Below are 23,927 nucleotides of genomic sequence, written 5' to 3'. Positions count from 1 at the left end.
TTTTTGAAGGCTGTGTTGTTGGCTAAATAAGTGCTTTTGTATTGTATAGCAGTAGGCAGCTAGCAGATAATTTCTGGGTATACACTTGAGAAGCTCAGCAAAAATTCTTCTAGTGCTTAGTTGAATTGGGAATGGCCAGCTGTATTTCACAACCCAACAAATACTACATTCTAACTACTTTTCAAAATACAACAAAATAAAGTTGTTTGTGTGGTAAGCACCAAATCTCCAACTTTGGTTATGTTTTGATTGAAAGAAAGACCTATCAATCATTGAATATGTGGAAAAATGACATGTCAATCACTTAATATGTGGAAAAATTAACTCACTAATAGAGTTTGGAGTTCAGTTGACAAAGAGCGTTCCTCTTATACTAAGAAATCTTGAATTCGATTTCTCCTCCTTCAATGTTGTATGTGTTAAAAAAAATCATATTACACAACATATGTGTTATCCTATTAGTCTTACGAGTGTTTGATTGATAGCCTCAGTGGTAGACCACTTTACCACTGATAGAAAGAATACGACTATCATTCTCCCCCCTTTGTACTTGTAAAAAAGTAGTTTGAGATCAACACTTTCAATAAACAATTGAAATGGGTTTGTGAAATTATGACTGTCTTTCGTTTAGTCTCCTCTGACTGTGAATTCGATTTTGACACATATATCATTTTAAGATGTGTTGATGAGTATATTTTCGCTCATCATTCTTAAGTGACGGTAATGCTCACTACTTTATCAATTACCATTAGAAGTAGTTAAGTCTCAAAGTTTGTGTAGCAGATACATTAAAACAAACTCATTCAACAATAACCAATAAAGTGACGAGCAATAATATTTCTTATGTTGATTTGCCACTTTGAGCAAATTAGTATGTTGATTCATCACTCAAAAAAAATCATGAATTCGAAATTTGGAATAAGCACTTGAAATGGGTCCATACGCTTGTTTAAAGTGTTTGGCCCAATTGAAGTTGCAGGCTTCAAATCTTGTACAAGTCCAAAATCATCAAAATTGGGCCTTAATTAGATAATAAATAGAAGTTGATAAGGCCTGATCCAAAGAAAATACTTTTAATCCGCTGCTTTGCCAGTTCGACCCCAAAAGTCGTTTGCCATACACCGTGAGCTGAGCAGGAAAGCTCGAATCAACGAACAGGTAAGCTTCCCAATCGATTCTCCTCTTCAAATCTGTTGATATTTTTGTTTAATTTTCTATATGATTCAGACTAATCGCTGCTTAGGTCGTTTAATGAATCAATTTCTTCCCACATTTAAAATTCCCATTCCGCGACTATCCGATCAGTTTGGTTGCCGAGAAAATGCTAGAAAGGAAACGAAAATCTTAAAATTCTCAGTGTATCTGAACGTAAATTTCCCCTATTGAATTCCAATCGAATAATCTATAGTAGTTGAATCGTGTTTTGTATGAATATTTTGGATTTGTATAAGCTAGGGTTTGTGGAACTCTGAACAGAGCTGAGATTTTTAGGTTAACGTTGTTCAGGGACTGAGAGATGGCGTTTATAATGGAGTTTGCTGAGAATTTGGTATTGAGGCTAATGGAGGACCCTAAGGAGAGGGATAGGAAGTTCAGGGAGCACGTGTATGCGGTGAAGGACCGGTGCCAAAAGACCAAGGACATGTGGGCGCTACCCCTCCGTCCCTACGGATTTTGGACCTTTGAGCGCCACAATTCGCAGCTCCGTTGGGATGCTCAGATTAGCCAGGTTGAAGGCCGGAGGGATCCCTATGATGATCTCCTCGAACACAGCAATGATCTCGTTACCCCCAAAACTAAATGAGTGCATAAGGTATGCTTTTTCAGTTTTAAAGGCATTCTGTGTTTCTATTGCATTGTTCGGAATGTGTGGATGCTCTGCATTTGCTTTCAGTGGCCTCCAAGAGAATGGAAGCCAAATACATCTTCATGCTAATTGCTCCAACGCATGTACCCAGGAGAGTGTGTATTGCCATTAGCGGTAGCTTTGTGCTATATGTGTGGGTCATTGCTACAAGTTTCATGTTAATTAGTCTAAATATTTCCGGTGAGAATCTTTCAATAAACTCATGGTTTATATTGGCATGGGACATTGCTGGTCTTGCATGTGTTTTGATTTGTATGACCCTTCTCTTTTAGGTAAGCCCTGGTTCTGTTGGATTGAATCTTTTCATAGGTTAGGCACCAACATTTCATCTGTTTATGCAAATTCATGGTTTTATCTTTACGCTTATCCGCTTGTCACTTTTTGGTACGTAGAGAAACAGTCAGTAAGTTATTTTGTATTTCAACTATCCACTATGTACATTTTATAGACGAGAACAAAGGATTGCATCCGCCTTAGATTTTGTCGAAGGGCATCATCGAAGTTCAAATATGTCCTTTCGAGTTGAAACTAGAAGTGCTATCTTTTACGTTCGATTGTATTGTGGGATAAGCACACTGTAATGGGGTTTTTTGGGCTTCCGCAACCTTTAAGAATAGTGCTTAAGATCTCAGGTTGACGAGATGAATGATATTGGATGCTCTCTTTCCTTGTTGCAGGTCGAGCCATCTGCATAATTCAAGTTGAGGCTTCTGTTGCAGTTCGGAATTTGGTGTTGTCGTAAAACGTTGTTCGGTTTTAATGTTTATTCAAGATTGGTCTCTGTTTGAATAAGAGTCCCATGTATCTTCGGTATTGCGGAACAAAACATTTAATGTGTTAATTCTACAAGTTTTCTATTATCGTACAATCTTTGGTTTTCCATTGGCTTTAGTTTGGGATTACGCAGACAACACGAAATAAAAATTCGAATTAGGTTTTTTTTTTTTTATAAGTTTTGATACCTTAATCTCTGTAAACTGAAAACGTTATTTTTCGGAAAGAAAATGCTATTCACACTTATTTTTATCTTTTACGCACCTTTGTTAAATTTTTATTATTGATTTTCAATTTATTTGATCCAATGATCGAAAATTAAAAATAATGAGACATAAAAATGAGTGTGAATGCCGCTAACACCCTTTGTAATTAGATAGTTTGGACTTGAATCCGGTGTAAGACTCTCTCTTACTATTATGATTTCCTTTCCTCCTTTTTTATCACACTTTTCTTTTTGTCTGTTTCTTTATATAAAAATTTCAAAACAAGACAATTGACGCAGCTTAATTATAAGCGTTTAAATAAAAGGAAAGATAACAGGAGAGGAAATAGAAAGAGAGAATCCTACTCCCTTGTATCCATGGAGTAGGAACTTAAACGAAAACGGTAGCAATGCATGCTGTCGAAATCGTAAGCCGACAGGACTTGCTCGCCCCTTACATATTTGTGAAGATGTAAGAAGCAAAGCAACATCGCCGAATAAACTTCGAGTTCCGACAGATAGTAACCCATCCAACGGAGGCCTCAATATCCATCAGAACCAGACATTTCCCTTCAACCAGAATCGGCACCAAAATCAGTCGGTATCTAAACAATCGCACGCCAAGAGAAGGGTAAACGACCTTTAACAAACTGAGACACAAGTTGAAAGGGTCTAGAAGTAAATTTACAGAAGTCGCTAGCTAAGCTAAGTAGCTATCCACATATCTTCAGTTCATCCACAACCCGCCAACCCTAAACACAAAACTCAAAACAAATCTGATTCTTACGATTCTTCAATCAGAATCGGAAGAATCAGATTCAGATTTGTGCTCGACGTTTGCAGCTGCATCTTCTTTCTTCTCCACCTCTCCCTTTTTAACCGCATTGGATATCTCTTCGATCGGAACAAGGGGTAGATAGCGGAAGATGGCATAGCCTTTGCGGGTCATGTGCTTTACGGTGTGGTTGTATTTGTCAGACCAGCGAGCAGCGGTTGGTGCAGCCTTCTGTGCCACTGTGTGGATGGAAGGGTACTTGTTGAGTCCGACCCACAGCTTCACAGATTGGTTCAAGACAAAGTTCTTGTACTCAGTAGCTGCATAGTGAATAGCTGAGCGTGGACCGCCAGTTTGAGCCTCCCTTACAAATTTCTGTCCCTTCTCCGCTGCTTTCTGGATCAAACAATGCGCTTGGCTCGCAACCTGCTTAGCCACAGGTGGAGCATGCTTATCGAACTTGTCTGTAGCTTCATCTACCTGTTGAAAATGTCATTAGTTCTTCAAGAATCTCGTACTGTACAAATCTTTGCTCATACATGATACATATCAACATCTAATAAATCTCAATCAACGTTGATCATATATGTAAGCATGCACAGAGCATCATAAAACCGCAGAACATATAAACTAAAACTCACTAAGCACGTAGCTCAAAAATCAAGTTAGCAAATACACAAAAAGTAAACTAGTTGGATCAGAAGCATCAGTTATCCATGAAGATGTCGAAATCGCAGTTCACGGATGATCCTTCACTCTTATTACAATGGGATTCCGATGGGACTTTTCGGCATAAGGATACATTCCCAGACACAAAATACAACTACACAAGTAAAAACCCCCTTTCACAATTCATAAGCAAACCAACAGTCACATCCACCGATCAAGCACAACCTCATACAATTTCTACCATCTGTTCACAAAGGACACCAAAAAAAACCATAATTTAGCACTTCACTATTCCTTCGACAATCCGAACCAATCTTACATTTCGACTTTGTAATTTTGCATAAATTACATTTCGACATGCATAACAACCACACATCTTTCTCATTTCACAAATTAACAGTTTCAGTTTCTTTCTTTCGAGTCAGGAAAAGAAGAGAAGAGAATACCTTGGTGTCGAGAAAAGAGAGGACATCGTCAGGAACGCCCTTGAACTTCCGGTAAACAGGACCGACGACGGCGGTGACAGCGCCCTCCACAGTCCCGACCGTTGATCTGAGCGGCCCAGAGTTTTGCTTAGCGTAATCGTACAGACTCGAAACGAACACCAGCGTCTGAATCGCCGCCACCCTCAGAAACCGTAGATGCTTCAGTTCCTTCTCCTTGCTGTTGATCTCTACCCCATCCTGCACACACAAAAAATCAAGAAAATCAGATAGTTGGCAAAGATCTACGCAAACAAAACGCAAAAACAAATCCAAAAAATATAGATAAAACGACAATTCAGATGATCGGAAATTCAATTACATCAACGGTTGCCATTGTTTGCAGATTGTTTTTCTGGTTTTTTAGGCTCCGGGAAGTCGCGACTGAAAGAGCAAATTGTGTTGCGAGGTCGAAAAATAGAGAAATGGTTTTATTTATAGCGGCAGGAGTTACGAGAGGAGTCTGGTGCGTTCGTACGACGGACGGTGGATGTCGGATCTGTTTTGTAGTGAGTGGGCCCCAAAGTAGGTCGACTAAGGTGCCAAAACAAGGAGAAGTGATCCTCTCTCCGGATCCCTTCCTTAAGACCACCAAATCAAGTGATCTGGATTTTTAAAATTTCATCCAATTGTTCATCTGTTTTAAATTCTTAAAAATTATCATAATTTTAAATCGTTAGATGAAATTTTAAAGATCAGGATCATCTATCCGATGGCCTCCGGATCTCTTCTCCAAAAGAAGGGAGGTTTGTGGAAGTTTCGGGAAACGAGCTTGACATAAGGAGTCTCGTGGCGGGTACCCAGTAGCTTTGCCTCCATCATGATCGAGTGTGAGACTGAAATGTTTTCTGTGGGCCTTGTCATTACATCGTACGTGGGTCCCACTACGAAACCACTCGTTCTAAGTCTAAAACTAAACGGACGCATTTTAGGGGAGAGATCTAAGAAACGTTGAAGTCCTCGATTAATTTATTATACAGCGCAATGTAAAGAAGTTTCTTTTTATAATAAAATGATATTATTATTTCAACTTACACTTGAGTTAGAATTCAAGACATAATAAGTTAAAAGAAGTTTTTTTTTTTTTTGAACAAACGAAATTATTTATACTAAAGAAGAGGGGGAGGGGAAAGGCTTAATGTCACAATTGGTTAGTAATAATGTGATTCAAAGTAAGAATCGAACCTAAGACCTCACACTTACTAATGAAGACGAATATCACTAGATCATACTGCTAAGTGGCTATTTATTATTATAAATTTGATAGTTTTCTTAATACTAATTACATTGCTATTTATTATTATAAATTTGATATTTACCTTCATTTATAATTGAGAAATTTTAAATTTAATTCCAGTGAATGACGAGTTTGTAATTTTGACATAAAAGAATTGATGATTGAATTATTACTTAAATAAAATATTAATTAATATTTTTATATTCTTATTAATGACATATTCTTTAATTTATAAATTTAATATTCCGTATCATTGTCCTAAATACTAAATAGCAAAAGTGATTTTGACATGAACTTGCAATTTGCAAGATAAGAAGTCATCTGTTGTTGTAATTATATACTTTTGTTGATAGTAATCCACTACGTACGATTGATTTTGAATAATCTGTGGGCTGCCCCGTCACCAAAGCATTAATTCTTTTAAAACGTAATCTTCAAATCTGTTGGCTTATGTCATTGCTTTCAAAGGATGAGATAATCATAAAAATTGTCTTTCATGAAGAACTTTCTTCCAAACTTCTTTTTTATGTGTTTTTAATAAGAGTGGTGTTGTTCACACATAATTTTTTACCTTTAACATATTTTTATTAATTTTTATTCATCAATTTTCTTCAATTCATTTGATTAGTCGGTCGAAAATTAAAAAACGTTTGAGAAGTAAATAGAGTGTGTATAGCACCACCCTTGAATAAAACATTTTTCCAAACTAGTTTAGAACTTACTATCTGTGCAGTCAAATGATCAACCACTAAACCTGTATTCAGCACCAAAACGCACAGCAGCATTGCGTGTGCTATTTACAATGGGCAAAACCATCCCCAGTTTACCACATTATACTCCTAAGTAATCACCGTAAAGACTTACATAATAAATTTCCGCAAGTATAGGAAAATCGAGTCCGGCAGACGGACAGCAAATGCTGGAAATTTTCAGACGGCTTGAGACTTTTGGCGCTTCAAGTACTGAAGAATTGGCTCCTTCACCTGTACAAAAGTTAAAAAGTCCCAAAGTGCAACATATTAAGGACCATAGCACTTTTTTACTAGCGTTTTGCTGGTCACAAAAACTACAGATTTCGAATCATACGCACCGTGCTTGTTTTCCTCGACCGCTTGTCTTGGCTTGACCTTCCACTGCAGATCACTCTGTCCCCATCGTCACAGTAATCAGTGTTGCCATTTGCTCTGCCATTATCATTTCCCGGCACGAAGCTCTCCCTTGAAGTCACTGGCTGCAGAATATCCAAACAAAATTTAAACTTAGTGTAAACAGTTAAGTTGGAGGAAGAGAAAAAATGACATGAAGTGAAGGGGTGGAGGATCTAAATTAATCGATGCACCTGAGCCCTGCTTGTGGGAGTGTTTGGATGCTCCTTTGTCTTTGAAGTAGTCTGCTCACTCCTCATTGGACTGTAATGAGGTCCGTTCGATTTTATTCTCATTCGTGTGAGATCTGATCCGATGGAGTGGAGGACGCCGCATGTGGATGTGTCCCTGATGTTGCTTCCTGTTAACAAAAGCAGTTCTTAGGCCTTAAAAATGCTTATTAAGAAAGTAACTAGAGACTTGAATTCATTTTAATGTACTGAAAGCACTTGAGGCTTTTACCCTTTGTATGGAAATCCAGATGATTGGACTTGTTATTTGGTTTGTTATTTGGTTCAGTGTTGTCCACATCCTGTGCATTGTAAGAAATCCAAGCAAATATGTAATAGAAGAGAAAAAAACTACGGAAATACTAAATTGATAAAAGATACCATTGCATCATTGTTCAGAGCTTTCTTCACTTCAGCCAGCTTTTTCTCGGTGATCTCAGAACGGATAACACGCTTCCCTGGTTTAGAAAACAAATGAAAATGGTAAGTTAGATATAATTTGATCATGCATAGTACCTAAATACAAGGATTTTAAACTGGATTAATCGCACACACCTAGCCTTCGGTTGTCTTTGGCTTCAAGAAAACCCTCTCGTGCCATTTTATCAATGAACTTGCGCACAGTAGTCTGATTCACCTCTCCACCGAGCTTGTTCTGAAGCTTTGTAGCCGCCACATACTGCATTGGAAGAGCATGATAAAGCGCCTGAGATAGACAAATAGAGTCAGGTTAAACAAAATGTGACAACTGAAACAGTCTTATGAATTAGAAGTAAATTTTCAAAAGTACAGTACTTGGGGATATTAAGAAATTTGAGGACTCTACAGGGAATAGAAAGTTTCGAGACAGGAAACACAATCACCTTCATGTACATGAGATCGTTAACCATTGGAGTTTTGGCAGCAACTGGTACTTGACCATCCATTTCTTCTTTCACCACAGTGAACTTATAATCAGACTTCTGCATCGAGGAGAAAGAGTTTGACTCAAAAGCAATAAAATATGGCCTCATAATTGAAACACAAAGGAGAAAACATAAAGCAAACCTTCGGCCTGTTGAAAGTGTAAGTGTCCCCTGCAGATTTCGATAGAACACCTTCTATGACAAGCTTGTCCATAATCTCTGTGATCCAGCCAAATAGGGTTGGAAAGTAGCAAATCTTGTTACCAAGTCTCACAAAATAAGTTAAACAAAACCAGCAGCTCTAAGGGCATTCTTCAGTTTACCTTCAATCAAAACCTGCAGCATATAAAAAGGGAGAGATGGAGTAAAAAAGTACACTACAATATGCCAACAGAGCAAGGTTTCGACACAGTTTTTTCAGCAGTGACTTGAGAAGTTGAATTACTTACCACTGAGATGTCTGGGAAATTTGAGAGAACATCAGTAAGTTCAACAGTGTCAAGGTGGAGGCTACTGATCCAGTCTTTTATCCGAGCCAGTTGTTGTTCGTCTTGCACTGAATCCTGAGTATTATCTACACATCATAGAAAAAATCATTAGTTGAACTGTGCGGGAAAATCACAAAGGAAACTCGAAAATTAAAAGAAAAGGTAGTTTAGGAACTAAAGCCAAGAAATAGCTGTCATTCAGCACGGTTTTTAAGTTCAAACAAGTTTGTATCACTCTCACTGTGGTATCGAAATTGGTCTGCTAACTTAGTAAAGTGTAATTGCTTTATTACCTTCATCAACCATGCTGTTATCTTCCTGCGGTGCGCTGTTATCTTTCTGTAGTTGTTGCTTATCTGTCAAGAAAACCATTGTTTCTTTAGCTAACAAGTAACAACGCAGGCCAACAGATAATCAGGTGGGAATTACAATACAAAGCCAAACCATACAACAGATTCAGAACCCTCACCTACTGGAGCAACTATATAACGATCGTTTTGTGATTGGTTAAGCTGAAAGTAGTATCAAAACATATCATGTTTCATGTGTAAACTATTTTCTAAAGAAAATACTGACATTAATTAACACCATTAAGCTCATTGGAAGCTCTATATCCAAAGAAGATATAAAATATCACCTCACTGTCAGAATCAGATTCCGAATAATCATCCCCTTGCATAGAATCAGCTCCTAAGCTCACTTCATCATCTTGAATATCGTCATTTTCGTCCTCACAAGGATCAAGGATGCTCTTTACCTGTACACGTAATGAGAGAAACAAAGTTAAATCTGGAACGCAAATCATGAATTTGAATATCACACATTCAAAAAACATTCTCAATTCCCTACCTTCAGCGCTAATACAAGATGCTTGCTGTTTACATTCCCAACCTCCATTCTCAAAGGATTCTTGGCCCATGCATTACGAGCTTCTTCCTCAGAGCAGCTCCTGAAGAATGGAGGCTCATACTCCGCTGGCTGCAATGTGAAATAACTGTGTCGTCTTGTGGCAAACAAAGCATATTTGACAAAACGAGAAAGAAAGTAATCAAACAACACATGAAACTGAACGACTAGAAAGCAATTAAAAATGGTGTACCGTCACATCATCATAATACAGGAGCTTCATCAGTATTGTTCGCTGAAACAGAGAGATTCAAACATCTTTAAGTACCATACCAACACAGAAAAACTCTTCCAGGACATTGCAGAATGCATTAAAATTTGCAGGTAGCTCATCAGAAACTAAGGCGAATTATAGGTTTACCTCTTCAGGCATTTTATCAAGAGTTCTCATCAATTGAACCAATGTGCGAACCATTTTACAAGCAGAACTCCTGGAAATTAACATAGTTGCACCAATTCACAAATTTGCCAAACAGGATGGGAATACAATCTGGAACGAGTTTCGATCAAAGTTACCTCATCTGGTTGGGAGTAATTTCTGCTGTGGAGTTGCACTTGAATGTTCCACCCTCTTTCTTGTTCCCAGATCGACTTATATTCATCGAAACCTCCTGGCTTTCAGAATTTGAGTAACTAAAAGAAACTGAAGGTGAAGGTCAATAAGAACAAGTCAACTCTCTAAAACTGAGGAATTAGAACAAGTCAATTCTCCAAAACTGAGGCAAAATCAAAATTAGACTAAAAAATTCACACTCCAAAATCAACCAGCATTGAACCTAATCAAATTTAGAAAAGTGATTTAGATGACTAATTTCGTGAATGGCTTACAAGTGTATTCCTCAATCATTGGTCCTTCAACTGTTTCGCACACGCAGAATAAAAGTGTTTTCAGGTATTTCTTCTGCAATGCATCGTATACACCTGAAAATAACATAGAATTTTTAGCCAAACAAGGAATCGACAAAACCACATTCAAAAATTTCAAATTAATGATCGGCGAGTACAACGATCTATACCTTTCTCCATCCAATCAATAAGCCTGCGAGACTCGGCATCCATTGGCATTAGCTTTTTTATCTTCATCTCTGTCGAAGATTTCAAAATTTCAACAAAATCACAACCCGAATTTTGAACTAAACTACAACAAATTGTGATCATTAAACAAATTTACCTAAAGCAGGAACAGACTTATCGTTGAAGTACTTCTCCGGAAAGAGGCCTCTGATGTAACTGATATTGAATATAGCAATACGAAGCAGGTTCCTCGTCTGATCTCAGATCAAACGAAATTACTCAGAATCACTTCATACAAGTATCGAGAACTTCGTCGTCACAATCGTATAATAATTACGATCTATGAATTTAACGCGTTTCTTCAATCAAACTTAATCATGCTAAGACATAACACTACTAATATTCAAATACTAATCGTCAATTACTCGCCAAAAACTCGTATGATCTATATTTTGAAAATGCACAACTCTTCCATCATAAATATTTCAGAGTTTCGCAATATATCACATCAAATTTCACCGAGAGAAAGCCAAAGAGATTCAATCGAAGGTGAGAAAAAAATTAAATGAAATGAAAACCGATCAGATTTAGTAAAAACGAAAAGTATCAACTCTGAAATTCAGAAGAATCACTAACAACAACTTCAAATTATCGCTGCGATTGTTGTTAAATAGATGAGCGATCGTTGATTACCAGAAGAAGCGAGTCCTGCTCGGTGATCTCCGCTTCCTTCACCTTCTGTGCGACGACCTGAGGAAGACGAAGAAGTTGCAGTGAGATTCAGAGAGATTCAACAATCGGTACTAGCAGATTGACGAAGATCGTCGAGTATAAAGGAATTGCTCAGATAGCTGAGAAGCTCACCATTGTTGCAATTTTCTCAGAGAGAAAAATGACAGTCGGAAGTTAGAGAGAGAGAGAGAGAAGTAGCGAATGAGAGCTCTGGATTTGATTATGAGGAGCTTGCTAGCTGGACGAAAATTTGAATAGTTACAAATGGCGGGAGGCGGTGAAATATGAAAGTTACTTGAGAGTTGAGACGGTTCACGAATTGCAGAGCATGCGGAACGCGTCGAGTTGAGATAGAGAGTCAGTTGCTGTACACGTGTCCCAAAACGGAAATCGAAAAGTTTGTTACGGCCTCGGTTTTTTATTCCAGGAGCGGTGCACGGAGGCCGTGCCTGTATTAGTCGCTAATCACTATTCGTTAGTGATTAATCAGTTGCAATTTGATAACCAGCGCGCCAAATCCAACGGTAACACCTGATTAGCTGGCACTTAATTAGACATCAGTTCTTCATGCTCGTCTTGATTTAACTACTCCAAGAATTATGGGTAGATTCGTGTGTGACCCAAGGCTGCCTAAATTACTCATGTATAAATCACTTTCGAGGTTGCTCAAAAACGCCTTCGTTTTCTTTTTGCTTCTTAACTACTTTTATGTGTGAAATTGTGAACAAGCGTGAACTGAAATTAAAACATCATTGTAACTACTTTTGAAGATTACCTTTAAATTAATTTTGTCGAACAACTTTCTTACCAAGCAACTTAGCAAACTAAAAATTTTGAAAGGGCAGAAGCTGTACCAAATAATCAACCCCAAACGGGCATTTAATTTCCTTTCTTGTCAAATGAGAGAGTACGTAAATTCATAACTTCTTCCAACATTTTAACTCAGATGATTAAATCACAAAATTCTAAAAACCCAACTTTTCAGTGTCAAATTAAACTTATTATATGGTAATTACTATAGTTTTTTCTTCTTTTGCTACAACATTTCAAATAATGCAGAAAAGGATAAGATGCTGACCGGACTAGTGTAGCAAATGGAAGTTCTTCCTTCACTCATTGTAGATTTTTAGTAAATAGAGATCACCTTCTTTGTGGATGCGAATCACACAATCGGAGGTCGGGTATGACCGTATGAGACGCAGGTGACCACATATCCTTGCTCCATCTGCGTCTCATCCAAGATCACCGCCTCCGATTGATCCACCGATCCCCAAACCAACAACCCGGTACAAGTAGATCAGGCACCGGACCGGCATAAGTAAGGCAACTTCAGACCTGCGCTTTCAGCTGACTCAAGCATGTGAACATCATCTGGAGCTTCAAACTCGTTCTCCTCACCATTTGGTCCCAACAGTTTCACTTTGTATACCACCATTGCAGATACACAGAAAGAAGAAGATTTCACCCCAAACGCTTTAAAAATTGTTCGTCACATAACCAAGAGACGAACTGCGATACTTAACAAAAGCTGAGCCTCTGCCTGATGATGCACTTGTTGTTGAGCATAATGTCAAGAGCCAGGCAGCTGATAAATTAACACTCGCCATCTGAACTCGGGTATTGCGTAGATTTTCCGAAAATAATCGGGTTTAAATGTGTTATATACAGCAAAACTGAAGTGGCACTTCGTAAATAAAAATTTAACAATCAATAAAAAGAGCAAACAGTCTTCCATTTCCTAACATTTTATAAGACCATTAAATTGGTAGGAAACTTATTTGTAAGCAAATTTTCTATCAAGAATTTTATGCGTCGTATTTGAGTCTTTGACCCATGTTACACCCCGATTGTATCCCCGTTTTTCTCAATGAAAGCACATAACTTCATAACAAACAGAACAGCGTTTCTGGTAGGAAAAAATCTAAACGTACAGGAAATACACCCTTTCAAACTGTGAAACTGGTTGTAGGCTCACCTTTCGAAGGGATCGCCTCTGTTTGAGCTAAAAGGATAAACAGCAGCAGCAATTTTCTCCCTAAGGTTGAATTTGCTTGCAATTAGTGGCCGAACATCTTCTACTCCGACCAGGCTCTCCAAAAAAGGAAGTAAGGAGAGTAACTCTTTATCAGAACGATCATCAAACCAGCTCTCGATTGGTATTCCATTGTCTACTTGGAACCCGAATGCCTGAAACAAAGCCAACGCACTCAAAAATGTTATATCTAGAAAAAAACAAAGTTAATAAAATTGAATAAGGGACAAACATAATCCTAGGGGTTTCCTCCTGAGATTGGCATAAATTAAAGTTGTATTCGTGTTTCATATTTCATATTTCACTCGATGTCCCTGACAAAGAGATCCAATGAAGTCTGCGATCCCGTGTCGTAAATGTTCATTAAATGAAATCTGAGATATCCCGTTGACACTAATCCAAACATGCCTTGGCCGAAAGCTTAGAAAGGACTGACTAGATTTTGATTTCAGAGCAGGCAAGGGAACCGACTAATGATGTACATTACAAGCAACAACTGCAGAAAGATCGACCAGTAACTGGAAATATACAATGCTGATAAATTTCACCAAGACTAGAAGGAGCTTCTTTCAACTCACTTTTATTCATCACCATATTAGGCTTATCCCGAAACTCACTGATCCAAGAACAGACAAATACATTCCAAAAACTATGCCAAAATATTCTCCTAGAGACAATAAATTCAATAAATCACCTTCAAGGGCTTAGTGCACAGATAACTGCTAATGGCAGAGAAGGGAAGGTTGGAATAGCATACCTGTGGAGAGTTGTCAATTATGATAGTGTGTGCCAAATCACGACCAAGAACTGACAAATCTTTGAGGTAATTCCCCTCCACAAAAACACACGAATCCCGAAAAACACGATGGCGAAATATCTTCCTTTTTGGGTCCAGCACATTTAGAAGTTGCTCTGCATAAATACTTTGACTAGCTGTAAATATTATGATCTCAAAAAGACTGGACACTCTGTCCAAAAAATCTCTGAGATGAGGACGGCATCGGACATATACTGTGTGCTCTTGGAGGTTAAAATTAACAGGGAAAGTGAAGTCTGCATCATCGCAAGGTTCTAGCGTGGAGTGTACCAAAGTTTCTGCCAGATCAAAGTCAGTCTTAGCATGCAAGTCCAACCAATAGTTCAAACAAATCATCAACAAACGAGGGATGATAAATCAAGGACTAAATGTTGCATCATATTAAACAATACAGTGAGATAAAAATGCATGCCTATGTCCTAGAAAAAGACACATTTGGCACTCCTTACAAAGAAAAACAAATGCAAAAATTTGGACTATAATTTAAAATCAGATCTTCCATCAGACTAGAACCAGCAATGAGAAAATGCCCATGCACGGGTCCCCGTCCTACCATACAGCTACAATTATCATGCAATAAACAATTGAAATGAAGATAAATGGCACATGACTGAAACATTATCAACAAATGTTCTATTTGACTCTCATCATAAAGACGACAAAAGAAAAAATGCTAAAAGGAAGACACATCCAGATTATTTTGGCAGAAGAAAGCAGGCAAAGATCAAGCTCAATGCAATGAGATGTGTAGTTACCAATCGTTCCTAAGTTGATAAAAAAATGATACAACAGTTTGTCATTATTCTCACCATCCAAGTCCAAAACAAGACTAGTAGGAGGGCAACGCCGTGTCTGTTTAGGTAAAAGCATCGGCCGAAAAGTTGGAACAACTGCTGACAAGTCAGGTAAGTTCTTGATAAAGAAGTAAGGATCAAAGTCATCAACTTCCTCATTCTCGTCATCATCTGTGTATAAATCAGTTGACATGGGCTCCTGACCATGCTCATCCACACATTCCAACTTGGAATTTCTCATGGCAAGATATATGGCTGAGACTTCAGAAGAGATGATGGCTGGCTCCACAACTGCATTACAATGAGGATACACATTAATTGTGCCACATACCACATAGTGTTGTGCCTTCTATTTTGCTCATGCATTTTTGTTTCATTTCATTTGTATTACCAGGATATGTTATATTTACTGAAGAAAACGAGTTCTCACAGTAACTCCCTTTGCCTCTAACAATGGATTCGGAAGTCTCTTGAACAACATGACCATTCAGCACATCAACCCTTGAGTACATTATTTCACAATCTTGATGAAAATTGTGGTCTCCATTTCTAAATAAGTTAACAAAATCAACTAGGAAAAAGAGAACTGTAAGGTCACAACATTCCTAAGAAAACCACAAAACATTTTTATGAGATCTTTCTAACCATTAATAGAGAAGGAAAGAGAAACAATTACAAAATCATTGACGTGAAATACATATATAAAATATAAAAATGTTTGTTCATCTACCTCCATTATCAGATTCAACTTCGGCATGTTTAGATATTTGAAATGCAGGAGAAAATATTGTTTCCGCTGTGCAATCAGCAGTTCCCTCTATACAATCCTGCAATTTGAGACATTTCTAAATACTGAATGCTCAGGCAATGTTCTGTTTCTTTTCTTTCTTTTTCTTTTCTTTTTTTTTTTTTTGTGGGGGGGGGGGGGGGGGGGAGAGATAGGGAATAGGGTGGGAGCATAACACATAAAATGCCTTACACGACTTTATAAGGAAACTTAAATGAGCCGGCCATGGCATAGCTAGTTAATTACCTTAATCTCTATGCAATCATCACTCATAGCATCATGCCCCAAACAAGTGTCAGCAGTCTCATCACGCATCGAATCATAATTCAAATCCGAATTGGTTGCAGTAACAGCACCCCCGTTCTTTTTATGAGTGCCACCTGAAAGTTGCGGTAGGAAGATGACGTTTTAGAAACAGTAATTGGACATGTTCTACATAAGAATATAATCATAAAGATAAAATCTTGACGACAAACAAAACGAAGAGCAAAAGTTTCAAAATTGCCAATATTGATAACAGTATACTACCACCCTATACCAAAAGAAATTTGTCCAGGGGATGTCGACACTCAACACTTAGAAGTAAACGTGCACTAATATATTCCACGCAAGCACGAGGAACATTTCCCGAGGTTATTGTGCAACAAGTAAGAAGGTAACCTACCTATTCTTTGCTTCCTTGCTGAAGATGTAATTAGGTCTGCAACTTTCTTTTCCACAACTTGCACACTTTCATACGCTTTCCTCTGAGCTCTTGTGACCTTGGGGCTAGCATGCTCTCGCACAGCAGTTCTTCCAGAACTTCTTTTCTTCGTTTGCATTTTGACTTGAATTAAACAACTTAGCTTTGAGAAGCTGCAGGTGTGCCTACTTGACTTCAGAAGAAAGGATTCAAATTTCAGAAATCAGTTAAGCATCCTACATGCATAATAACATCCAATTTAAGAATCAATCATTCCATACGGGCGAATCAACTATTTCTAATTCAAACAAATCAAGATTTCAAAACTTGGGGTAAATGAAAAATGCAGCCTTTCTAAGTTTTGTACATTTAGTTGCAGCAATTGGTTCGGGAAAAATTCACCACGAACCGAAAAATCAATCAGTAGCTAGAGTACCCCCAAAACTATGCTGAATTAGTAGAAAATTATGCAATTAATAACAGTTCGAAGTAAAGATTAAACCCTAGAAACCCATTAACCAATATCACTGACTGAAGTCCAAAACATACCTAAATCAAATCAATTATCTCACTCCATTCATTTCTCACGAGCAAAATAACACAAATTTCCCCACAAACCCAACATGCAAAACATCAAAACCAAACAAACCCTAAAAATTCAGCTAAAAAAAATGCACCTCACAAAAACCAGAGCTACAAACTCCAGCTAAGCCAAAAACCAATTATTCTCACTCCACCATTTGTACCTGAGCTAAAATCAAACCGGAATACAAGACGCCGGAAGCTGCCGCCGCTATTCCTGTAACCAAACAGTAAACAAACAGCGAATCAGCAGAGAGAACGATTGCCGTCAGTGAAGCTTGAGCATTTGCGAAAACCCTAATTTTGCTCTGCTCGTTAAAAAGCAGGGGGTTTTGGATTTGGAAGGGTTTTCCCTCCAAGGGAAAAGAGAGGGAAAAGTCGGAAGGGATCGAATTTTTTATTTTGTCTGAACAGAGGGATGTGATGATAAATAACTTTCACCGAAATTTTCTCTGAATATTTTTGAAAATGTTTGAAAAATTTTGATCGGTTGAGCAATTTCTTATGGAGGTGTGCAGAGGAAGGTTTTGTACTCGCTGGTGTGGGTGTGAAGCGTACTCGCTTTTGGATGATTGACGCGTGGTGGGTTTTTCAGTTTCGACGGTGCAGATGGAGGTTGTTGGTTCGTTTTGGAATGCAATGAGGGATGTGAAGGTGGGAGAGATTGTTTTTTTCCTTTTCTTGCTGAAATTTCGATAAGGGAGACATATTGTTGCTAGGTATTTGTCTTAATTTCATTTACAAAGGTACGTCAATTTCCGGAATTTCTAAACTTTACCCTTGACTTTTGGATATTCCACCGTGGTCCTGTATTTCTATGATCTTTCAATTGGAATTTGGCCACTATCTAACGTCATTTAAAATTGTAACTCAGTTACTTAAAAACATTTTCATTTGAGATCTTAGAAATTGAGTCGGTGAAGACACACGTGTCACCATCTTGTTCTCCATTTGACAGCAAATTGGTAAAGTTGAAGCAACAACAAAGAAGCGGGTAAAAATGGAATCGCATTGTAGAATGAAAAGTGTTTCAGTCCATTTTCTCTTTTAGTATATATATAATATAATTTGTTATATTCATATCACATGATATTAGACTTAGACGGTTTAACCATCAATATTGGTTTGATTTTGTTGGATAACCCACGTTCTAATTGCGATAAGGACGAATTAATTGTTAATAAATGAATTAATAAGAGTTAAATATTCACAATGAACACTATAGTACATTCATACATCCATAAAGTAAGAATGTTATGGAAAGAGTGAGGATCTTCGCCAGATCCTCTTTGTGAAGATTTCGGAGATCCTCAAATCGTTCATCATATATCGTACGGTCAGAAATCATTGTAAATTTTTTTATTTCAAATTCAATATAAATAGTACCTGACAAAAACTGATTGTACAATGTACGATAAACAGATCTAATTGGAGGATCCGGCGAGGATCCTCTCTCTTATAAAAACTTAAGTCTAATATCGTACAAAACAGAAATTTAGTCTACTCCAACACCTAAATCACTCGCACTACAAGGAAAATAAATTGGAGCTGGCTTCGCTGCCCTCGCACTTCCCATACACTCTCATCCCCTTCTATTTGTGCAGTCACATTTAAATCACGTCAACATTTTATATTACTGTTGCTTTTTGTCTTATTATCTTTATAAAAAAAATCAATATAAAATGTTCACGTGGCTTAACCGTGACCGCACAAAATAGGAGAGAATGAGAGTGTATGAGAAGTGAGAGGGCGGAGAAGCCAGCTCCCAATAAATTAGCTATCTTGTAGTTAAATTCCTAGCTCCACCCTTGACTCAAACTTAACCAAACACAACCATTTAACAATTATTAATTTAGTCGTAGTTTATAAACATTAAAAAGTTTATCAAATGATAATAGGTATCTGTATCAAAAATAAAGGATAATCATTATAAAAAAAATTTCACTTTCAATTTGGATCAGTTATGTATGAGAGTAAACTCTATGTTATAATAAGTTATGCTTTTTCTAGATCCCGTATTAAAGGAACTCACATCCATATGGCAAAAATTGTCAATAAATACAAAAATATGTAATGTCACAAACAAAGATGAACTAAAAGATGGGAACTATGATTTGCGTTCCAAAAATCTCATTATGCACTCCTTGCAAATGTATTTCTCTTTCTAAATATAGAAAGTTTGGAGTTAAAATAAGGATTTGAGGATGCTAATAACAATTCTCCTAATATATATATATATATATATATAATATATAATTGTTTGAGATTGTTTTATTTTTAAGAGTTGATACCATATCTTCGAGTTCATGAGTACGTAATACCTCGTCAACATGGACATCATCTTGGTGAAGCTATAACGCTTCTAGCTTCTCAAGCATGTTTACATATAAGTATTAAAGAGAGCACTGCATGTATACATGCATCAAATTTTGAAGATCAGGTGTCATACCACTATTAAGCAATAACTTTTCTAAAGTTACAAATGACTTGTTTAAAAGTGTTTTTAAATGACTGAAAGCAGTTTTACATAAAGTAGTTTGAAACCAATCCCTACCACAAAATTGAAGTCAATTATGAAAAAGCACTTTTAGTGCTTATTGCAAGAAGCACATAACTGAGACTTCTTGCAGCAAACACTTCAAGTTCAAGTGCTTTTGGAACCTAAAAATATGTTCTCTAACAACGATTTCAGTCATTTAAAAGTACTTTCCAAACGAGCACAAAATTTATTTGGTCCCAATATTATTAACTGTATAGAGGTTTAGAGTATATACATATCAATTGCGAGCAACTGAGCACAGATTGTATGTTTATGACCAATTGGCCAAAGGGAGAAGAAAGAATAATAAGTAAAGGTTTTAATACAATTAAGCCGTATTTATTTTGGGCGACTTGTTGGGAATTCAAAAGTTGGAGGACTGAACAATTGTGTTTTATAAAGTGCTTCGTTGAGAGAATCTTTTCGAAATTTTGAAAGTTGAACCTCATCTGCGAGGGCCACGGAAGCAGCCTCCACCTACCCTCAAATTAAATCGGTGTGTTTCCACGTGTTAACCACGACATGCAATGAAGGGCCCATCAAACGGTGACCCACTTTCATATTTGGGCTCTAGTTTAGAGTTAAGGCCCAAATCGGATTTAGTCACAATTGTTTTTCGTATTAATTTTGTGAACATGATCATGAAAGTTCTAAATAAAATGTTGACTTTTGGTTTATTTTAAGACTTGGTTAAAATACTTATATTCATGTCATATAATTAATATCTTAACGGTTTGATATGACCTCTTAATTTATATAAATTCACATGAATTATATAATGTAAACATTGTGTTCTCCCAATCGGGAAACCCACTTGTCCACCCCCCCCTTCCCCAACACTTACGATTAATATATATTAGCCATACGAAATCGTAATAGGAACCGTTCATTCTTTTTATCATTGTCTAAATATCATATATGTGAAAAGAAAATGTTATTGATGCTTCAAAAATCTCGTTTTACACTCCCCACAAGTGTATTTTTCTTTCTAAGTATAGAAACTTTGAAGTGCAAAATAAGAATTTTGGAGTGCCAATAACAATTTCTTATGTGAAAAAATCATTCAATTTGGAGATCTTATAACCATTCACATGCATCAAACAAATGAACAGTTTGTCATGATAATGCTACTTACTACCAAAATTGTCGATTGGTTTGACAACAAATGAATAAAAAAATCTCTAAATGTTTATCCAAGTCGGCCTACCAAATTAGTTAACACACTAGGACCACCATATTACGGTGTTAGGTAGTATTTTGGGGACTGTAAAAAGCACTCCCCTAAGATATAATAAAGTATTATTTGTTATTTTGCTTGCAGATATTGATGAACTTTTTCTTCAATTATTGTTGTCTTTCTGTTCTGTTAATGCTCGAAAAACAACCCCACGTACGCACTCAAATGCTACAATACAATTGCAAGTAAGTGATCATTAGGTACTCCTAATCCTTGGTTAATTACAACTTAACAAAAGCCTTGTCGTAATTAATGAATATCCATGACTGTAATCTGTTCGACACAAATTATTAATTAGTTCCTTCTATGGAACGAACCAATATACTGATATAGCCAAGCAAGTGTGTGTGTGTGTGTATATATATATATATTTATTTATTTATTAAGAGTATAAGCCACTTGCTCCTTTACACTCAAACTTTACTGGTGTAATGCGCGCATGCATGGATGATTGCCTTAGATATACATATCCTTAATTAGTTAGTTAATTCCTTACACATGAGCAGTGGAAATCAACTTGACGAATATAACTATGTTGAGTAAACTTCTGAAACACGTGACAGATCTAGGAAATATTATTTAGGGAATCAGTAAGAATAGTGCTTGTGATGCGTAAATTTTTTTGGACAAATTAACATGTAAATTGGCATTTTACTGAGTCTTAGTAGGCCTAAGGTTGTTTTCCAAGTCATGCACGCTTGTTGGCAAATACGGGCCAACAATTTACAAGCGAGTATATCGATTGATGTCAATAGTTTTTGAGCGAAAATGCCGACATATACTAACGTATGTCAAGTGAGCCTCCGACAGATGACCATAGTAATGCATACAAAGGCATGAAAGTAGCAACTACCCAGCCTAGTGTCCATAGATGTAATTCATGGAGCAGTTGAAGGGCATCTTTCAAGGCCATCTTAGATTTTTAAAGGGTAGCAGCCAACTCTTTCACAGAGAATTTCTGAGCTTGAAAAGATCAGCTGATCAACTACCTTGCCCCAAAGTGGATATGCCCCTACTTATGAGTTCAATAGTCTTATATAGTTTATTTACATTTATTGATGGATCAATAAGAGAGTATTTAAAGTATGGTTGTGGCATAGGGCAAGTTACTCGTACGGGGTGGAACCTCTGACATTGAGTCCCATCCTCTTGTGATTAGTAAGCTGCCTCATATGATAGGCTTACTCAAGACCTTATCGGCGTTCTCACTGTCTAAAAATCATATAAAAAATAAGTTGTGGTGCTTAAGATTGCGGACAAGTGCCTTGTGTTTCAAACCCTAAAAAGATAATGAGAAAGTAAGAAATATGTCATTATAACTCAAAACCACATTTGGGAACACCTTTAAACGTTGAACTAATTTAGCAATATCTACATGTAGAAGAAGCTTAACCAAAAAGAAAAATATATGAACTTCAACAGACATTACATGTATGGGGGTCCCAATTGAACTTGTGGCGCATCAACATGGCAATTTCAAGTCATATATGCAATATATATGTGGGAGGCAAAGGTGAGTTAAAGTGATTTGCCTTTGGACAAAAGCTAAAGATTTGGATCTGAAAAAGCCTAAACTTTAGGACATGCCTTAAAATATCTTTGCCCTTGTGTACAAGTTTAAGGTATATGGGTTGGTCCACATTAATATTCTCTTCATGATCCATCTCTATCCATCAACTAAATGCATACCACTTGGAAACGCCTAATGACTTGTTAGTTGTGATCAGCTAGTGGTTTTCAATCTTTAGTAATCAATCCGTACAAATTAAGCAGATTAAGGCTTGATTATTAGCAAAAATAGATGCCTTTGGGGCTAAGATTTGAGATACACACACACACACACACACACACACACACATATATATATATATTTTATTTTTTTTCTTTATAAGTTTGTAAATTCCACTATTAGTCTCCCTTGCACAACATTATTTCCATAATTAAATTCATAGGCATATTTTAACTGATGTCATAATTCTCAAGATTTTATAGAGGAGGTCCAACGATCAACTACTAATTGGTCACATGTTAATGTTATTCTCAACTTAATCATATGCTAACCAAACATGTGTATGATGTTTTTTATCACAAAAAACTTGGGCGCAATTAGAAAATTGAAACACTCAATATAAGTTATATTTTATTCTGTCATGTTTTCGACGAGAGACTTTTTACATTAATTTTATGCATGATTAATTAACAACATACAATTGTTTAATAATATTATTGAAAATCTCAATATATATATATATATATATAATGGTTTATTTTTAGCTACGTCTCATGAAGCTCCATTTTGATCTTACTTTGCCCATGTAGCTCAAAAGTTATATTTTTACTCCACAAAACTCAAATTTCATTTCACTTTGATTTGTGGACTCTCTCTACTCCCTCAAACTTATAGGTCGCCTCCTGAAACATATGTGAGACCCAACAACCAATAAGACTATGCCACATGTGCAATAAATTTGATTATAAATCTCCATTACGAGTTAACATTCAACAATCATAGAATATTAAGTTTAAAAGAAATTGAAGAGTTGAAAAAGATAAAAAAAGAAATTGATTAGCATGGTGCACCCAAATCAAAACCCACATAAGAAATTAACATATCTAAGGCACATGAAGCGAATTTTGAGTTTTACATAGATGATTTTCAAGTTTCAGGAGGCAAAACGGGAACAAAATCGAGTTCCAGAGGGTAAAGTGGAACAAATTTTGAATTTCAGAAAGTAAATTGACAATTTTTAAGCTACAACGAGCAAAGTGAAATAAAAATCGAGTTCCAGAGACCATAGCTAAAAATAAGCCATATATAAATGTGAGAGTTCCATCCATGTCACCCGGGTGCATGGTTTGTTTCCAATTGCAATTGATAAGGACAAGCAAAATGAGCACGTTCGGTAAATATATATGGTCTATGTTGTTGTGCAATATAATTAGTCACACCAAATTAAGAATGGGATGGTGCAGATGTTGGTGGGACAATAACTTGCTACAACCACAACTCAAAAAACTCATCACTTAG

The 23,927-nt window shown here is 36.8% G+C and overlaps 4 protein-coding genes across 16 annotated transcripts; 1 reads left to right on the top strand and 3 right to left on the bottom strand.

Moving 5' to 3' along the window:
* Positions 1–1,037: 1,037 nt before the first annotated feature.
* LOC137731725 (uncharacterized) lies at positions 1,038–2,735 on the top strand. Of its 2 annotated transcripts, none has more exons than XM_068470919.2 (3): positions 1,038–1,158; positions 1,507–1,813; positions 2,545–2,735. In XM_068470919.2, the coding sequence occupies exon 2, from the start codon at positions 1,517–1,519 to the stop codon at positions 1,802–1,804; it is 288 nt and encodes a 95-aa protein (XP_068327020.1). In that variant the 5' UTR covers positions 1,038–1,158; positions 1,507–1,516; the 3' UTR covers positions 1,805–1,813; positions 2,545–2,735. The 2 variants fall into 2 exon arrangements, with proteins under 2 accessions (XP_068327020.1, XP_068327019.1); XM_068470918.2 differs by having other exon boundaries at positions 1,071–1,158; positions 1,492–1,813.
* A 402-nt stretch (positions 2,736–3,137) lies between these two features.
* Positions 3,138–5,253, bottom strand: LOC137731724 (REF/SRPP-like protein At1g67360). The gene is made up of 3 exons (XM_068470917.2): positions 5,095–5,253; positions 4,737–4,973; positions 3,138–4,101 (listed from the first exon to the last, which is right to left on the bottom strand). Exons 1-3 carry the CDS (start codon positions 5,107–5,109, stop codon positions 3,640–3,642), a joined length of 714 nt encoding a protein of 237 aa, XP_068327018.2. The 5' UTR covers positions 5,110–5,253; the 3' UTR covers positions 3,138–3,639.
* Positions 5,254–6,658: 1,405 nt separating this feature from the next.
* On the bottom strand, positions 6,659–12,928 carry LOC137732595 (meiosis-specific protein ASY1). 6 transcript variants are annotated; one of them, XM_088687414.1, is made up of 22 exons: positions 12,508–12,928; positions 11,562–11,974; positions 11,391–11,447; positions 10,855–10,951; positions 10,700–10,768; positions 10,512–10,604; positions 10,200–10,326; positions 10,045–10,114; positions 9,877–9,918; positions 9,627–9,755; positions 9,415–9,534; positions 9,247–9,289; positions 9,071–9,133; positions 8,735–8,863; positions 8,432–8,508; positions 8,248–8,346; positions 7,940–8,090; positions 7,766–7,842; positions 7,617–7,686; positions 7,349–7,515; positions 7,100–7,240; positions 6,659–6,992 (listed from the first exon to the last, which is right to left on the bottom strand). In XM_088687414.1, exons 2-22 carry the CDS (start codon positions 11,562–11,564, stop codon positions 6,939–6,941), a joined length of 1,878 nt encoding a protein of 625 aa, XP_088543540.1. In that variant the 5' UTR covers positions 11,565–11,974; positions 12,508–12,928; the 3' UTR covers positions 6,659–6,938. The 6 variants fall into 6 exon arrangements, with proteins under 6 accessions (XP_088543540.1, XP_088543536.1, XP_088543537.1 ...); XM_088687410.1 differs by lacking the exon at positions 12,508–12,928 and adding an exon at positions 8,613–8,625 and having other exon boundaries at positions 8,739–8,863; positions 9,071–9,160; positions 11,562–11,699; XM_088687411.1 differs by lacking the exon at positions 12,508–12,928 and adding an exon at positions 8,613–8,625 and having other exon boundaries at positions 8,248–8,343; positions 8,739–8,863; positions 9,071–9,160; positions 11,562–11,699.
* LOC137731723 (uncharacterized) lies at positions 12,279–17,806 on the bottom strand. Of its 7 annotated transcripts, none has more exons than XM_088687419.1 (9): positions 17,288–17,806; positions 16,524–16,734; positions 16,106–16,239; positions 15,803–15,899; positions 15,464–15,643; positions 15,088–15,363; positions 14,219–14,556; positions 13,405–13,616; positions 12,279–13,036 (listed from the first exon to the last, which is right to left on the bottom strand). In XM_088687419.1, the coding sequence occupies exons 2-9, from the start codon at positions 16,678–16,680 to the stop codon at positions 13,000–13,002; spliced, it is 1,431 nt and encodes a 476-aa protein (XP_088543545.1). In that variant the 5' UTR covers positions 16,681–16,734; positions 17,288–17,806; the 3' UTR covers positions 12,279–12,999. The 7 variants fall into 7 exon arrangements, with proteins under 7 accessions (XP_088543545.1, XP_088543547.1, XP_088543542.1 ...); XM_088687416.1 differs by lacking the exon at positions 12,279–13,036 and adding an exon at positions 13,192–13,335; XM_088687418.1 differs by lacking the exon at positions 12,279–13,036 and adding an exon at positions 13,192–13,335 and having other exon boundaries at positions 16,524–16,729; positions 17,288–17,527.
* Positions 17,807–23,927: the final 6,121 nt, after the last annotated feature.

This window comes from Pyrus communis, chromosome 16 (assembly GCF_041283825.1).
Source record: "Pyrus communis isolate YQ-2024b chromosome 16, ASM4128382v1, whole genome shotgun sequence".
Taxonomy (NCBI): Eukaryota; Viridiplantae; Streptophyta; class Magnoliopsida; order Rosales; family Rosaceae; genus Pyrus; species Pyrus communis.
Note: the sequence above shows the minus strand (reverse complement) of the source record. Positions and strands in the feature narration are given on the sequence as shown.